Source organism: Periophthalmus magnuspinnatus, chromosome 15 (assembly GCF_009829125.3).
Source record: "Periophthalmus magnuspinnatus isolate fPerMag1 chromosome 15, fPerMag1.2.pri, whole genome shotgun sequence".
NCBI classification, from domain to species: domain Eukaryota; kingdom Metazoa; phylum Chordata; class Actinopteri; order Gobiiformes; family Gobiidae; genus Periophthalmus; species Periophthalmus magnuspinnatus.
In genome coordinates, this window is record NC_047140.1 from 26669864 (window position 1) to 26687297 (window position 17434).

The window sequence follows — 17434 nt, forward strand, 5'->3', positions numbered from 1 at the left end:
ATTGGTCAAAAATGGGGACACCTCAGACATTTCATGTATAAAACTGGGGGAAATCAATGGTTTTGGATAAATCTGCTGAGACATGGGACAAATGGCTCAAAACCGGGACAGTCTCGGGTTAACAGGGACATCTGGTCAGACTACTCATATGGTATGTTCAATTTACCAGCAATTTTGTTACCACAGTTGAGCTGACCATTTGGATTTCACATCTCAGTCCAAAGCATCAGCAGTAGTGGACTAATACTGTAAGTGACTCGAATCTTGATGCACACTGAAGCTTGATTTGGATATTTAATTTCAACCAAATGCTTGCATGAAAAAATGCTTCTTTACGCAATCTGGAGGGACTAGTTACATGAAGGCTAAGGCTAATTCATGTCCTCATTCAAACCCCACTGTGACTTTTTGCATGTGTGTTTAAAACTTAGGCTATGTTTTTCTCTAATATTCATTATATCTAACTGATTGTAAATTAATAACTTACCAATGTACTTCTTACCTGTCTACCTGGCTCCTGTCATCACCATGCCCATGATACACACGATCTCTAGAAAGTAATACCCTTCTTTGGCCACTATGAGGCAGAAATTAGCAAAAATAACTACGGCAGTGGGCATATCATGGGGCAAACACACTAAGTTACAATTACCCATACAAAGCATAAATCAGCATATGTAATTTCCTTTTTTATGTTATGGTAAAAACATGTTCCTCTGAAGAATCAAATAAACAGACTGTGCTTGTGCGCTCTTCAGTTTTGTGAGAAGTCTTTGAATACCTGAAGGGTTAATTGTGTTGTGTGATTCCGTTTGGCTTTGGCAGGACTGGAGAGCTGCAGCAGAAGTCCTGCCTCAGCACTTTACCCTGCCCAATAAAGCAGCAGGCCTCTCTCCGCCGGGACGTCTGACAACCACAGAGACAGGCCCATGCCACTGTCCCGCAGCCAGACAGGGAAAGAACAGTTTAACATCTGCACACACAACATTCACACAACCTGAAATAAAAGGAGGGTTTGTGCTTGTTTTACGTAAAAACTGCAGGGCTTTCACAGGATTAGTGTAATGAAGTGTGTTTTTCATTTTAGGGCACTAATCTCTAAAATGAGGTACATGACGTTTTGACAATTAGGGGGTTATTTTAGGCACTCCAAAAAAAAATGACACGTGGAAGAAAACACAAAAACAAACCTCTCGCTTGAGTTTTGGGGGGTTTGGGCCTCGGTCCAAGACTTCTCACAGGAACACAGGAAATGACATTTCCTAGGTTCTGCAGGACACAACGAAAGAGGCAGAGACAGATGGAGAGAGGGAGAGAGAAAAGTGGGAGTTTCTAAGAAGGAACAGAGCATATACTGTTTCACATTACAGAGAGAAGAGAGGAGAAAGAGGAGAGGAGTTAATGCTGGGTACGGCTCTGGCAGGTCCTGCAGCCAGCCGCACTTTTCAATGTAGCTCCCGGAGTAACAGCTGTTTATGGATTCACTGACAGTGGAAAATGTACCTCTCTATAGTGGCCTTTGTCCTAACTAAAGCTCTGCTCTCAGGTAAGTTCAGTTTGTTTACAGCAACTATAAGAAACTGCATTTTGACCAATACTTTGGCTATAATTTTCCAATCAATAAAATAAAGCAGAAAATTCTGGGAAAGATTGTGCACCCTAACATTGTGGACAAAGAGAACTTAATTGTTTATTGTTTGTAGGAGAACTCCATGGTAAACTATTTAAGTGAACACGATTTTACGTTCCGTTTTTGCATACTTTGAAATCCAAAAATGTTTATTATCCCATTTGAGCAAAGTTATTTTCATGAACAAAATAAAACAAGTCTCCACAAGAATTCACAAGGCACTGGTTTATTTGAGCCAATTCCAAGCTTGGGTGAAATGAGAGGTCAGAGTTATCAATCTCTAAAATAACTTTTGCCAAATCAATATCCAAATGCAAACACATTAGACATTATTTGTAAGGAACCTATGAAATTCTTCAATAGAAAATACATGATGAGTGGTAGGCCTACTTATAGTCATGTCATAAAAATGCCTTGATGCTGCTAATGATGCTTCTCCTGTGGTTTGTCACTTCAAACAGAGGAAGACAGACCCTGAGGCAGATTCCCCAACTAACATAAAACCAAGAAAGCAGCATGGGAACCCAGATGGTCCCTGTTAGCTTGTCGTGTTGGTACCGGCCTGTTTTGAGTATACTGTACCCAAGATGGATGTTTCCCACCTGTAGATGCTCCACGCCTATCTGATCACATCTTGCGTCCAGACTCTGTGTCTCCTCCAAAAAGACCTGACCCATCTGGACAAAGATAAAACACAAATATACAGAAAAATGAAAAAGGCGGCTGAAATCTACTCTTGTTATTCCAAAACCCCTTGTGTTTTCTAGCATTGACAGACTAAATTCCCATTGCATGTTAAGCAGAAACTGTAAAAAGATTGAGCCTCTCCAAGGTTGTAAATCTGAGCCGCCACCGTGGGTGTGCTTATAAAACATTGAGTCAAAAATGCTGTAATTACGTTTAATTGGCAAGAAATCAAACATCACAGAAATGATTGCAGGCCTTTTTCTGTGTGGGGTGCAGGGGAAGGCCAGTTGCAGTGTGTGTTTTACAAGCAACATTTCGGTAAAGGTCAGTAAAGGGCCAAAATGAATTGTTTAAGATCACAGTTTGTTTAAGCTATGCCCTGATTCACCTTTTTTATTGACATCATTTACATTTAGGATTTTGCAAGTTAATTACAGCAAAATAAAAACACTTATCGTGAGAATGTTATTTTACGACATTTTAGTGTTAGGTTTATTGTGAGAATATACAATTTTACGATTATTCCTGATTATTGAGACCATGACCAAAGAACTGTGATGACTAGTAGATTAAAATTCCTCTAGTATGTGATTTTCTAAATAATAACATAAAGTTAATGTGACATAAACAGCCATTAAAAAAGCACAGCACAGCATAGCTCAGTTGGAGTCAACGGTTGACAGTTCAAATCCTGCTCTCAGCATAAAACATCATTGGTCCCACAGATGAATGCTGTTGTTGTGTCCTTGGGCAAGACACTTAACCCACCTCACCCCAGTGTCTGCTTTCACTGTTGTATGAATGAGTGAGTGTTTTTTTTATGTAAATTGCTTTGAGTGCCTTGAAGATGGAAAAGCACTATGTAAAAATTTGACCTTTATTTATTTATTTATTTATTTATTTATTTATTTATTTATTTATTTATTTATTTATTTATTTATTTATTTATTTATTTATTTTTTTTTTTTTAAGTTCAAATAAACATGATCATTAATTAATTATCTTGACATCATTAGTTGACAACAGATTCCAACTGAATGCTGTGATGTTTTTCTATTTTTTGCAGCAGAGGTTTGCCATGCTCTAAACGTGACGGTGACGCCGGGCCCTGTCGTCATGGTAACGGAGAAGGACAACTTGACCCTGTCCTGCCTGGTGTCCCAACGCAAGAGGAGCAACAGTGTCCTCATCCTGCGCTGGTTCTACTCTCCCCCTGTGTCCCCCACAACAATCCCTAAAGACTCATCCCCTCATCCTTCTACACAAGAACCAAATCAGTTTCTCATTGCTAAACTGGGAATCAAGAAAATTAAGCTCTATGGGAACTACACACGGCGTTTCCCTAAGCCCAAGTTTCGCCTGTTTGAGGAGCAGGAGGGAGAGTTATTCCGGTTGTGGATTTTGAATGTGTCTGGGATGGACCAGGGACTGTACAGCTGCAAGGTTCAGGAGATACGTAAACTCAGGAACACATGGAGGTCCTCGTCGAACGGTACAGGCAGCACACAGCTAATGGGTGAGTGACGCTATAGAGGTGGGCAGCAGTTCAAGAACATTTACGCAGAAATTGTTGCTTTAATTGTGTGTAATATTGCACTGAAAGCATTCCAGTTGAATTGCAAATTTATGATCTATGGTTATTGGAATAATAATATTGTGAATAGTCCCCACTCATATCTTTGATGATAAGGTCTTCACTTGCTCTGCTCTCAACAAACATGTCATATTGTATCTTTTAAAAGCACACTCTGTACAAAAAGAAACAGGGTAATTCTGTGTTCCAATCTTATGCATAATCCATCCATTTCTGTCCAAGGAATCCCCTCTGCTCACTCCCTGTCAGTGCGGTCCGCAAATGGAAACTACTGGATAAAGGAAAATCGGCAGCTGATAGTGGAACACTGAAGGAACATTGAAGACAGCATTTATTTATTTTTATGTGTCTATTTATTGAAGTTAAAACCCCTTGCGCGTGTGTCTGAGTGTGACCCCAGTTCTCTGGCATTTCCATCTCAAAACAATGAGCTCACAGCCTCACACAGCCAGCTCTGTCTGTACCAGCGGAGGGAACGGCAGAGAGAGTGCTGAGCTGGCTCTGCTTGCACTGAAATACATTACATCAGCATGTTGAGTTTAAGGCCTCTGCAAACCTCGGGAAAAATGGTTACTGCAGATTCCAAATGTGGTGAAACGTTTAAGGGACATTTGAGGATCATAATTGCTTGTTACTTAATTTAAATCCATCTATTCAGCACAATCAAACATTACCAAAAAGGCATATGTCATCTGTTTTAGTTTACAATACCCAAATATAGTTATAGTGTGGAGAAAACAATACCATATTAATTTACCTTGCTTAATTCTTAAGTTAAATTCATGTGACAACGCCCTGACCTATATTTGGGTCAATGTCCCTCTAAGGAAGCCACACAACCTCAGGCATCTCCGCCATGCTTTGCCACAGAGACAAAACACAAGTCCTGGCATTCTGAGGGTAAACGAAAAGGAAACTAAGTTATAGCTTTGTACCAGGAATCCCCCCCGTCTGAGCATTTCAAGCTGGTATCTGTCTCCTAGACCACAAAAGCTCTGGGGAGACAGCGCTCACTTAGTTTGAAATGCCATCTTCAGACCATATGCTCCTGTTGTTTCTTCTCTCAAAATGAAAGGGTCTTGCTCTGATAAAATCTAGTTTTATTAGCACAGACTTCAAATTTCACTGCTCCAAGTTGAGAATCTGCTTGAACTTTTCTTCACAGTGGAGCAGAGCCAAAGCACATGTGCCTAATTCGTACCTGATGATTTTGTGAAAGGAAATCTGCGCAGCTCACTTTTGTTCAGTAGGTGTCCAGGAGAGAGAGGTGAGGCATGTGTGAACACTGGATTATTGGTGCCAGCTGCTGGTTAACCGCAAAGTGAGGCTATGTTCGATTTACAACTCTCGTTATCAACTGTATAGTGCCCTTAAATGCATGACAATGTAGCCCTTCATGCTGTGTAATAGCCGTTATATTTAAATGAAATGCTGCTGGATAAGGAGTAACACTGAAGACATGCTGTTTAACTGCCACATTCAATATTTGTTTAACTAGTTTATAGTTAATTTCTTTGTTATTACTGGGCCTTTCCACATGAAACAAAAGCTGGCACAAAAACTGACTTCTGTATGAAAATAAATAAAGAAGAAAGCGGTGCCATTATTCCACCGTGATTGTTGAAAGGACTTTAAACAATAAGATTAATATGGCAAATTTGTGGAACCAAAGATGAAACATTTGTGAATCATTAGTTTGAATATTTATCCCTGTCCCATAGAGTTAAATATGCTCCTTCTCTCCATCTGGAATGTCACAATTCTAATATGTGAACGCACCCAATAGTCATAAATAGTATTCCTCTTCTATTTCTGACTCCCCCATGATACTATCATCTGTAAATAATCATTTCACCAGTGTGATCAGTAAATGTACTGTAACTTCTCCTAATAATGCATAAACAATTGAATGTGAAAACCCTAAGAGGAAGTGGTTATCCAGAGAAACGGGGAACTCCCAGATCCAGTCCAAGAGCAGCAGTCCGCTGGGCCCCTCTTCTGTGTGTACACTGTTTGTGTGGTGTGTTTGGCGGATGAGGTTGTAGTCTCTCCGCTGACAGCGGTTTGATATTTCTGGAAACCACTAAAGCAGCCTGCTCTGTTGGACCCATGCCTCCAGACAACAGCGTTTTTATAATAGGCACACTCCTCTGTCCTCAACGTTTGACTTTTGCTGACTTTTACATCTGTTTTTCCAGTGCACTTTACTCATGAGGACAGCAGAGGGGAAGGACTGGGACAGTGGTCTGCAGGTATTTTCACTAAACTCCACCATTAATCAATGTTATCACCTATCTGATGTGACATGTGTGTGTTTTCAGATGTGTACCTGGGGGCGGTGCTGATCTGCTGTCTGGGCCTCTTGTCCATCTTCTTCTTCACTTTGGTCCTGTCCTGCCAGTATTTCTACAGAAGACATAGACTCAAAAGTAAAGAGAAAACTTACATAGAGTTAGTCAGTTCATGTCTACATTAGATTAATACATCTGACTCTTTTACAGACAGTTATCTTCTTGTCAAGTGTCCAGAAAGCAGGTATGGCAGAATTCTAACATTTTCAATCAGAGCTCTAAGGTAAATAGAATATCAACTATATAAGTACTTTTATAAGCAATAACACATAAATAATAATGGTAGGACTAGCTTTAGAAGTACTATCGCATATAACAGTGGTGGAACTTAACGAAGTAAAAGTGGTAAAGTACTGCACTTAAGCAAAAAATGTAGGTATCTGTACTTTACTCAAGTACATTTTGAAGTGGATGCTTTTACTTTTACTTCACTACATTTGAGAACAGTATCTGTACTTTCTACTCCAGTACATTTTTGAACAGGACTGAAAAGTAAAAGTGTTTTTTTATTATTGTCTGAAACCTGCTGAAAAGGCTGAGCAAAAATATACAAATAAAAACACAGATAAAACAAAATCACTATATGTGAAGCTTTATAAACCCACAAAATATGCACAAAATACTTACTTAGTATCTGTACTTCTGCTCAAGTAAGAAAACTGAGTACTTCTTCCAACACTGGTAGCAAAAGTAGTTGCAGTAATCACAGTAGTAGTAAGTAAGGTACCTAAGTAGACTTTCACTCAATATCCAATCTTAAAATATTGCTAATAATTGGGAATGGATTTCATCACAATTGGTAAAAATAGTTCTAATTCCATAGCAGTTTTGTAATTTGCTGTAGTAGAAAGTACCTGAATAAATCTCCTTTCCTCTACTAAACTAATGTGTTGCGGTATGTTGAAAATTGATGTAAAACTAATACTTCTTGAATACCACTTCATCCAGATTTGGCCCAAACCACATGTTAACCTTGTGTATTTTTCCTAACAGCTCAGGCGAAACTGTGACCAGCTCCAGCAGCTCCTCCAGCTCCTCTCCAAAAGCTCTGAGAAAAGACACAAGACCCACAATACCTGCCAGAACAATAACACCACCCACACTACCCCGGGAGCCCCCACCGCACACACCAAACAAGGGTAAGACGATGTAACTTACTTTGTCACAGCACTTATCCCATTATAAGTTATGTAGTGCAGATGTTGGCGTCCAATGATAGGGATTTTTCAGTCTTACCCTTGCATCAGAGGGTGGAGGAGTCATTTGAGTGTCAGTTGATGCTTTTCTGGATGGAGTTTTGTCCAGACAGTTACAGAAGTCTGAGAGCGGCTCCAGCACCCCGTGATCCTGACTGGAGGATTTACTGGCTTAGAAAAACAATAGAGGCAAAAGATACAGCGTCCAACTGGGACTAAATGGAAAATAAAAACATTACTCATACCAGAATATCAAGTCTCACTGTAAATATTATGAGAAAGTGTCTTGCTTTGTCTAAAATCAAATTCAAAGCACTTATTTCAAACCAGATCATTTTGAAGTTAGTTTGCTTTGCCTAGAAAGTTCCACAGTATGACATTAAATTGATCTATCTCCATGGAGACAAGCAGGTATTGCCATCAGTAGGGTGATCAGACCAGTTTTGACCCCCCTGTCCTAGTAGATTTTTCCAAAACCATTGATTTGTCCCAGTTTTACACATATGTCCAGGTGTCCCCACTTTTTACCAATCTGATACCTGCAAAATGTAAAGAATATATTCATTTGTTTAGCCAAAATACAAAAAATCGTGCATGAAAATGACCATAAAGCAAAAAACGCACTAACAGAAGTCCCTCAGATTATGAACGGACAATATAACACTCTATTTTCACAATTTTATTCATACGAACCATCCCACCCCAATTTCCCAGTTTTTTGAAAATCTGGTCACCCTAGCCATCAACCAAGCCAACTTACAAGTCAGATCTGTGGAGAAGCAGCCATGTTATTGAATAAATAAATAAATAAATAAATAAATGCAAAATAGCTTTAATACCATAGGGCCATGTTTTGAGTGTTTGTTCTATTATTGTTTCTATGGTTTACTTCTGTGTTTTTAGTCCCTGTTGCTGCAAAGAGACCCCAAAAGCCCAAAAGGTCAAAGCTGCTACAACAAAGAGCAGCTAATGTAAGTCGTATTCACTCACTTCACTTTGACTAAACGACCCATCCGGGGACATCCACAGTTTCCATATTATGTGTGAAAATATAAATTGTCTCTGTTGTTCTGGCCGACTCTCATTCAACTATATGCAAAGGGGAATTTGTTTCACGACTGCATGATTGTCGAGTGGAGTTTATTACACTCTCTTCATTCAGTTATGAGCTTGATAATTCTATTTATCTTTATTGCTTCTCATACACTATTATTTATTTAGAGCGCTTCATTAGTTTTATATCTACAATAAAAGTGTAAAAGACATGCCCGATATTTCCTGAAGTGATTTTAAGGGTGCTATTTTCATGTACCCGTCGTTTTTTCTGTTTGTTACAAGAACATACTGATTAGATTAGTGAAAAAAAAAAAAATTGAAATAAATAAAATGTCTTGACAAGCTTTGAGATCTTTTCAACAAATGTTTTATGTACAATCCAGACCAGATGTTTACTATAACAATGTGACCACTACTGTTTATAGGGAAAACATAAGCAAGCAACATTACATTTTTGCGTTTATCCTTTTGGCCTACATTCTGCTCTTTTTGTTTCCAGGAGGACAGTTTGACCTACGCAGAGCTGGAGCTGGTTCGGCCAAGACCCCACCCTTCGGCCCTTTCAAGTGCGGACCCTGCACCTTCTGATTCGGACACTGTTTACGCTCAGATCCTCTTCCAGGAAAAACAGCTGTAAACTCTGCAGCTAAAGGATTCAATTTGTCAAGCCAAGCTAATCCTCGATGATATTTATAGACAATTATCTTGACATTAAACAGTCATCTTGTATGGCATTAGTGAACTGGTTTTGTGCCTCAACTGTAACATTGTGCATTGGCTTGGCTCGTCTGTTCTCCAGATGTGTGGGTATGTACGAATGCCATATTATTCTTGTTTAAACTCAGGAGAGGATGTAGAACAACCCTCGGCCAGGCTGTTTTAGTGTTGCCTTTGAGGGATCTGTAAATTCTGCTTTTCATTTTCATTTATAAACATCATAATTAATGTATGTGGTCAATAAATATGTTTGTGGGAACAGAGAGTACATTTTGGGGTTTTATGGGAAAAAAGTTAGGACTGCTAAGAAGTTCATCGGTTTATTTTATTTTTGGTTTGTCGGGGATCCAGAATACACACTTCTTCAATACTTTATGAAAATGTGGGTAAGGTCACTGTTTTTAAATGTGATTGACAGGTGGGTGAGCCAATCGGGGGACACATGATCTGTCTGTATCGGAGAAAATAAAGGGGGAAAAAATCACATGGGGGCTGAAAAACATGGTGCATTTTTTGAGCAAAGAACTAAACTGTTTTAATCTGAGGTGAGATACATTTGATTTTATTTGTAAATCATAAGTGACCACTGCGCTTTTCGTTTCACATGTCGCTGATAAAAACTAATCTGATTGTACGACCATGTTTGTCCGGGCTTGAGACCTAATGAAGATCAATCTGTTTAAAAAATACAGCGAAATATCATTCTGGATTTACTAGGCAAGTTTTGGGTTAATATTTTATTCTATTGAAACATTAAAGCACTCATTTGTCAACACATAAGTGACAAATATTGTGTTTTCAGTCAAACTATGTGTCAACAATAGGTATAGTAAAGACTGTATATTAGGTGACAGAATTCAAGGACAAAACAAATTGAACTCCAGACGACACACTCAAGCCCCCAGAAAAGGTGAAGGGTTCAGGCCATTTTGTGAAGGTCATTGTGTGAAAAAGGCAATGAAGACTGAGATGGCGTCTGAAGGAAAATAATGCACCATCAAGAGGGAGACAGAGAGAGAGAGAGAGGCCATCAGCCCCCACAGTCCACAGCCCCTGACGAGGTTGAACCCGCTAATGACTACATTTATTCAAATTAGACTAATTGTAATCATGGTTAATAATTAGCTTTACAGTGCATTATAATTGGGTTAGGCTACAAGATGGTTCTGCCGAGGTGCAATAATTTATTTGATTTAATTATTCTGAGGAACCCAGTGCTTTGACATTTCATATCATAAAACCAGCGGGGTAGAGAGAATGGAGATGGCCGTTGTCTTTAGAGAAGGTCATTGCTCGCTCTCTGGGAAAATTATGAGCACTATTTTCCACTCTATTAAGCTACTCCACTTAGCACAATTAGCCACACACATAAAGGTTAAAGAGAGAGACCTCTTTAGTTATGACAGAGGGGAGTGGCGCGAGTGCTTATGAGAATGAAAACAAGCCTTCACAGCACTGACAATGTACAAGTTACTTTTAAAAGGAACAAATAACAAGCACTATACGGAGCATTGATAACCTAATTGTTCTGTTTAAAGGTCTATATTTTGCTAAATTGACTCTTGTGAGCTTTAAGTCATGTTATAATGCTGTTACCTAATCAAAAACAACCCTAGATTTGTGTTTTGTTTCATTCACACATGTCTGAGTAACTCTCTGGAGATGTAAACGGACGAATAATGATCTGTTCCACCTTGTGATGTCATTAAGCGGTACTTTTCAGATAAACAGCTACCTTTTACATTTAGTTCAGTAGAGATTGGCAATTCCAGGACTGAAATCAACCAAATGATACTAGTGAAGTGTAGGGAGTTTGAAAACAAAGTGGAGCATTTCCTGTATTACCACATGACATCACAAGGTGGAACAGAGTGTTTTCTGTTTGAGAGAAGAACTTAGTCTAAATATGCATTGTTTGTGTGTTAAACGTGTGAATGAAACTAAACAAAACTCCAGGTATGTTTGTGATGAGGAAACTACATTATAACATAGATCAAAATTTAAATGTTTTGAGTAGTGTGTGTTTAAGTAAAACTAGTTCCTACAAACTGACCACTGTCCTGGCTGTGCCCCGCCTACGGCCCATAGTGACTGGATTATTCTATGATAAATGCAATTTCTCACAGACAAGCATGGTCTTAAAGAATAAATGTTAATCTAATGTCCCTTAAAGTTAGAAGTTACTCTGATTATTGCAATGAAAGAAACGACAAAGTGAAGTAAAGAGGGCGATATGTAACATGGTGCATAGTAAATGAACAAGCAAACAACTCTTTAAATGCTCATAAATTCACACTCCAACTCTGATGGAAAACTCAGTGGAGAAAACAAAGAAAATGTGTTCAGTGTTCCTAACCAATGAGCACTCTGAACTGTTGATACCACAAAAATGCACCAAAGAAATACATTACAATGCTTGAACTGCTGACTGAAGGGAATGTCTGACTTTTTACTGAAACTGACTTTTCCAGTAACACATGAAAGCATCAGAAGTTTCTTGTTTTAAGAAATACAAATCCACCTTGTATTGTTTTATTTTAATGTACAGTGATTGTTGGTGAAAAAGTAGTAACATGTTGATGACTGTAATACTTTAAATTGTCTTTCTTTTCTTCAGGCACAAATAGCAATACATATGGTATTTAAAAATCTTGTGTGTCTAAAAAACATGTTAAAAATAGATCAGATCATTTAAATACATTTTTCAGTTTTATATACATTTTAATAACAAAAACCTTTAGGTAAATAACACAGATAAAATTTAATACATTTAAAATTCACCCTGAATGAATATGTAACAGTAGTCTTAATTAGGGAAACATTCTGTTTCAATACCCATTTCGATACTGTAGTTTTAAGTATCTGCCAGTACTCGATATTAACCGATATCAGTGCAGAGACTGAAAACAACATTTAATTTCAGCATATACAAAAATAACAAAACTGACCCAAATAGGTTATGTACCTTATATTTATCTCTCAGGTAACCACAGAACAACTTCTTGTAAATAAAAATGCAAACATTATGAGACTTTTTGGGCCAACTACAACCAGTCTTATTGAAATCAATTTACAAGTCCAACCAGGACATCATCTGAACCTGTATTTGGAAGTTGAAATCCAGTCCAGTATCAGATCAGTGCATTTCCAGTCTTAATCTCAAGTTGAAGTAACACTTTGAATTTGTAAGGAGGTAGGGCTTGGCTCACTCACACGTCCAGGTAAACACTCTGCCCCAGGCGTCACCCACCAGCAGAGTGGCATGGCTCCTGCTTAACACCCAAAGTGTAACATACCAGCACTTTTAGGTTGTACAGTATATTTAGTGTGTATTTAGTACATACCTGGACATGGCCAGCGCAGTGATGGCAGGGTTTTTTTTTGTAGCGTCTTTGTGACACGGGATGTCCTCTGTTTAGCTCATGACACAACACCAGATGTCTCTCCCATTTTTGAACCATAGGTGAGCTGCCGACTGAAGATATAATGGAGGAATATAGTTTATTAGCAATATGTCTTCTAACGCACAGTAATTATTACACGTGGTCAGCTATGACAAAAACAAATGTTTGGAATATAAATGCTTCTATGTTATATAAAGACCTTTCTCAATATAATTTCCAAAGCACAATACTCCTATGAGGTGACGGAGGCTGTAACCAACGTATACCAAATTGGATCTGGGTATTATTGCTTTCTAAATTATATCCGCTCACACACGTCAGCAGAATTACTCATCAGTGTTTACTGCCTCTATGTTTAATAACTTTATAACAACATAATTCCTGCTAGCCCTAACACTAGTGAGGGATGGGGTAAGCAACACAGTTACCTGGAAACACGCTGTAAAGCTCTAAGATGAGCAGTTAAAAATATTCAAGTCATTTCACATTTTGTCTATTACCCTGTGATGGGATTCTTACATTCTCTTTAAAGATAGTTTTGAACAATTACACCCAGTTCCATGTTTTCCACAGGCTTCTACTAAGACTTATTTGAGTATTTACATTTTATACAGTTTGGAAAAAATATTGAATCTTTTAACAGCTCTTTAGTATAGTCACTTTTTCATGTATAACGTATCACCCCAGTTGTTCAGCTTGATCTAGACTGTGGTGGCATCATTAATGGGAAACACTGGATGATCTCATATTGTTGTTCTTGTCAAACACTCTCCATATTGACTTTATTACTTCAGAATATTATTGTATGTAATTTCTTACCAAGAGCTACACTGGTGTCTGCTGTTTGTACTATTTTTTCCTGCCCCTGGGACACAACCTCCTCTGAAGTGACAGGGAATTGTATTTGTGTGAGTTCTGTCCTCCAAATCTAGAGGAGACATATAATAGGCAAAATCACATATATGTAGTATGTCAATCAAGGACTCAACTTCAACACATTACTCACCCTGACACTGCCATCGGTGCAGCCGGTCACAACAACGTTCCTGGCGTCCCACTCGAGTCTCTGTGAGAAGCTGACACACATGATGTCTGCCTGAGGCCCACAGGAAGTGTCTGTGCAGGCCAGCACCTGCCCCCTCATGGTCCACAGATACAACTGCGAGCCCGCGCAAGAGGCAATGTCCCCCTGTCAAAGAAGGCAAGGCAAGTTTATTTGTATAGCACAATTCATACACAAGGTAATTCAACGTGCTTTACAGAATAAGAAAGACATTAAAATCACAATATAACAGATCAAAGCATAAATAATGAAAAATAATCATCATAAAATTAACATTAAAAAAGAAGAGTGCAGAATAAAAACCTTTCAGTCATATGCACAGCTAAACAGAACTGTTTTGAGCCTGGATTTAAACATTGTCAAAGTAGAAGCCTGTCTCACATCTTCAGGAAGACTGTTCCAGGTTTTAGCTGCATAAAACTGAAACACTGATTCCCCATGTTTTAGTCCTGGCTCTGGGCACCCGCAGGAGGCCTGACCCGTTTGGAGAGGTCAGTGAGTAGGCCATTACAGTAGTCTAACCTACTGTCTCTAAGTCTCTTTAAGTCTGGTTTTGACATACCTATGAATTTTGCATTTGCTTTCTAGGTGGTGAAAAGCTGCAGATTTTATTGATATGTTGTGGCTGTTAAAGTTCAAGTCTGAGTCCATTATTACCCCTAGATTTCTAGCCTGATTTGAAGGTTTTAGAGAAAGAGACTGGGGGTACTGCTGACACTTTCTCTTTGTTTCTGATTATGATTTCAGTCTTGTCTTAAATGAGAATACACACAGGGTTAACATGATAACAATGAAAAGACTCCTCCTTCACTTTAGATCCGTAGTTCTCAAACTTCTCACACCTAGTACCATTTAAGAAAATATCTGGCCTTCCAAGTACCATCAGATCTAAACTGGGTCTAAAGCAGGACTATTCCTAAAATGGGGCAAAAATAGGACTACACGATTGGTATACTCATTTTAAACAAAAGGAGGGCAAAAATGTGGATGAAACTGACACTCAATTAAACAAACATTTGAGCTGCACAAGGATCCGTGCAACACAGTTTGAGAATCACTGCTTTAGATGAACAACAAAACAAAAAATACAAAGAGGAAAAGGGAGATATGCAGGAGGTGAATGTGTTGCATAACTTACAGTGAGCTCGTTGATGGCTATTGCAGAAACACTGCTTGTGTGTCCTGTGAGCTGCGTCACATAGTTGAGCTCTTCCAGATCCCACAGGATACAGGTGCAGTCACGGGACCCACTCAGCAGTATGTTGTGGACCTCAGACACAGCCAGGCACGTCACTGTGTCTATGTGCCCGTATAAAGGCTGCGAAAACAGTTACTTTATTATTACAACAGTAGCATCTTAAAATGATAATTTGTGTAGAACAAAGCCTGTGAATATTTTTGCAGCAGAAAACATTATGATAAATAATAACCATTTCAACAGGACAGTCAGTCCTTTTGAACGATATTGTGAAGAAAAATATTATCTGCAATAATAAAATAAGACAATAAAACCAATAACATCAATAAAGAGTCATAGAAAATTCATTCATTACCAGTAGTGGAATGTGAAAAAATGATAAAAGTACACATTTTTATTTTTTAGTACATTTTAAAGTGGATATCTTTTACTTTTACTTCACTGCATCTGAGATCCTGTATCCTGTACTATATTTTTTAACAGGACTGAAAAGTGAAAGTATTTTTTATTACTGTTTGAGACCTGCTGAAAAGACTGAGGGGTTTATTTTTATACAGTTATAAGATAAAACAGCCAGAAAAACAATAAATTGTTTCTGTACCAAAACCACTACATTTGAAGCTTATATAGATTTCAAAATATGCGTGAAATACTTTTACTTTTTACTCGTTAAGTGCATATTAAACAGGTACTTTAATGCTTTTACTTACGTAGATTTACGTACTTTACTTTTACTTGAGTATTATTATTTTTTTTGTTCTGGTATGTGTACCATTAGTACTTAAGTAACAAAATTGAGTACTTCATCCACCACTGTTCATGACCCTCTGTTGCTCAAATGTTACACCACTAGCACATATGAAAAAACATTTATTTAATAACAAAATAACGATAATTCGATATACTAATGCATACACTTAGATATTTAGATATTATTCACCTGTCTGAGTTTCATGTGACTGAGTTTGTCTTTAGTGAGAGCCACGTCCCACACACACACCACCGTGCTGCTTCCTCCTGTGATTACTGTGTTTGGATTTGGACAAACTGCACACAGCGTCTCACCCCAGACGCACAGCTCTTCATACACCGCAAAAGTCTACACAAACACATTCAAATTTAAAGTTGTAGTTAAAAATGAATGAATTAAATGATCCATACAGTATGAACAGACCTTTCCAGAGGTGTAGTTTCCAAAGTTACAGCTGTTGTCAGGGAAGCCCCAACTGAAGTAGCAGTTCAGCGCTGGTGCCAGTAAAAGCCTGTTTCTTTCTAAAACCAGGACCTCTTTGTCTACGAATATTATCTGCCCAACTGGTCCCCTGGGGAGTTCTGGATTTTAATATAAAAATGAAGAAAACACGGTTGATTTGTTTGTTAAAATGTATACAACTGCTGAAAAAAGTAAAAAAGCATGACCTTATTCTGCCTTTTGAGTACAGGTATAAAATTGCCTGACCAAATTCAAGGTAATGGCTCTTCAAAAAGCATCACACTAAAGAGTTTGGTACTTTAGTAAACTCGTAGAGGATTTTCATTAAATTGACCGCGGAAAACTGGGCAATTAAAAACTATTCCCAGATTACTCCAAGCGAGGCTCAGTCCAACGGGAACACCTGCTATCTGGACAGGACAAGTTGTATGTGTTTGGGCCCATAATTGTACCAGTAATTGACCAATTCATGCGGATACAGGCAGAAATCATTACCTCCTATCACCAGATCTGTGTTTAAAACCCCAGAAACGAGATGCATTAGTCTGGGCTTTCCTCGCTCCTATTCATCTCTATCTGCTTATTGATCAGATCAGACACACTGAGATTTAATATGAAACGTAATATGCAGGAATCTCTCCCTGAGCATTCGTGGATTCATCTCCTCTGCCTCAGTGGGCCTTTAGGGATATTCAGATTATTAAGTAGGGCTCAGCCAAAGAGTCATCTCCATATTGTGGCTCAAACGGATCGCTCCTTCCAGTGTAAATTAATCTATGGATGTACCCGCTTTCAACAAATCCCACTAGACTTGGCTACATCTTTATATATAATAATTGGCATCAAATGGTACAAAATAAAATAAGTAAGATGTTATACAAATTGTACCACATGAAAAGGGATGTAATTGAATGTAATCCAGTTTGCAGTGCATGATGTTGTTAAAGCATTTTGGGATTAAAACTATTATAATGATTTCTATGAAAGTTAAGATAATATGATATATATATACCTTTGTAAGGCTGTGCTGCGGTCTTAAGTTTGTCCAGCTTGAAGAAAAATGGAGTTGGTGTGGAAACTGCTGCTGCTTCTTTCTTTGAGCCAAAACGTACTGGGTGCGGTCTGGTAAACAACTGTGGGTTAAAAATATGAAAATAATCAGTTTGAATGCTGATGCACAGTGGACTTGAGATTCAAAAATTCCCAAATTGTTTTCATTAAAAGCAGAGGAATTGTTTTGGTTATTTATTTCTTTTCTTTTTTTTAGCTTTTGATAACATTGTTTGAGGAATGTAATGTACCAAAGACACAACATTTAGATGTGA

General features: G+C 38.2%; 2 protein-coding genes across 3 annotated transcripts in view; one reads left to right on the forward strand and one right to left on the reverse strand.

Moving 5' to 3' along the window:
• Positions 1–1169: 1169 nt before the first annotated feature.
• Positions 1170–9640, forward strand: vstm4a (V-set and transmembrane domain containing 4a). Of its 2 annotated transcripts, none has more exons than XM_055227424.1 (8): positions 1170–1546; positions 3387–3833; positions 6110–6163; positions 6233–6340; positions 6413–6446; positions 7256–7401; positions 8362–8429; positions 9014–9640. In XM_055227424.1, the coding sequence occupies exons 1-8, from the start codon at positions 1498–1500 to the stop codon at positions 9149–9151; spliced, it is 1044 nt and encodes a 347-aa protein (XP_055083399.1). In that variant the 5' UTR covers positions 1170–1497; the 3' UTR covers positions 9152–9640. The 2 variants fall into 2 exon arrangements, with proteins under 2 accessions (XP_055083399.1, XP_033836006.1); XM_033980115.2 differs by having other exon boundaries at positions 1171–1546; positions 3384–3833; positions 9014–9639.
• Positions 9641–12265: 2625 nt separating this feature from the next.
• The window catches only part of wdfy4 (WDFY family member 4), a 33264-nt gene continuing 28095 nt past the window's right edge, over positions 12266–17434 (reverse strand). The window contains 9 exon segments of the mRNA XM_055227029.1: positions 12266–12500; positions 12576–12613; positions 12615–12706; positions 13455–13563; positions 13642–13824; positions 14837–15016; positions 15837–15995; positions 16071–16228; positions 17122–17242. Of these exon segments, the coding sequence (XP_055083004.1) occupies positions 12437–12500; positions 12576–12613; positions 12615–12706; positions 13455–13563; positions 13642–13824; positions 14837–15016; positions 15837–15995; positions 16071–16228; positions 17122–17242 (1104 nt within the window). The 3' untranslated portion in view covers positions 12266–12436.

What these genes read in the sequence shown, in the direction of transcription:
- vstm4a (XM_033980115.2), top strand. Translation starts at nt 1,498, where the DNA reads ATGTACCTCTCTATAGTGGCCTTTGTCCTAACTAAAGCTCTGCTCTCA. An exon ending in ACTGGGACAGTGGTCTGCAG is followed by an intron (nt 6,164 to 6,232) that starts GTATTTTCACTA and finishes GTGTGTTTTCAG; the next exon opens with ATGTGTACCTGGGGGCGGTG. An exon ending in GTCAAGTGTCCAGAAAGCAG is followed by an intron (nt 6,447 to 7,255) that starts GTATGGCAGAAT and finishes TTTTCCTAACAG; the next exon opens with CTCAGGCGAAACTGTGACCA.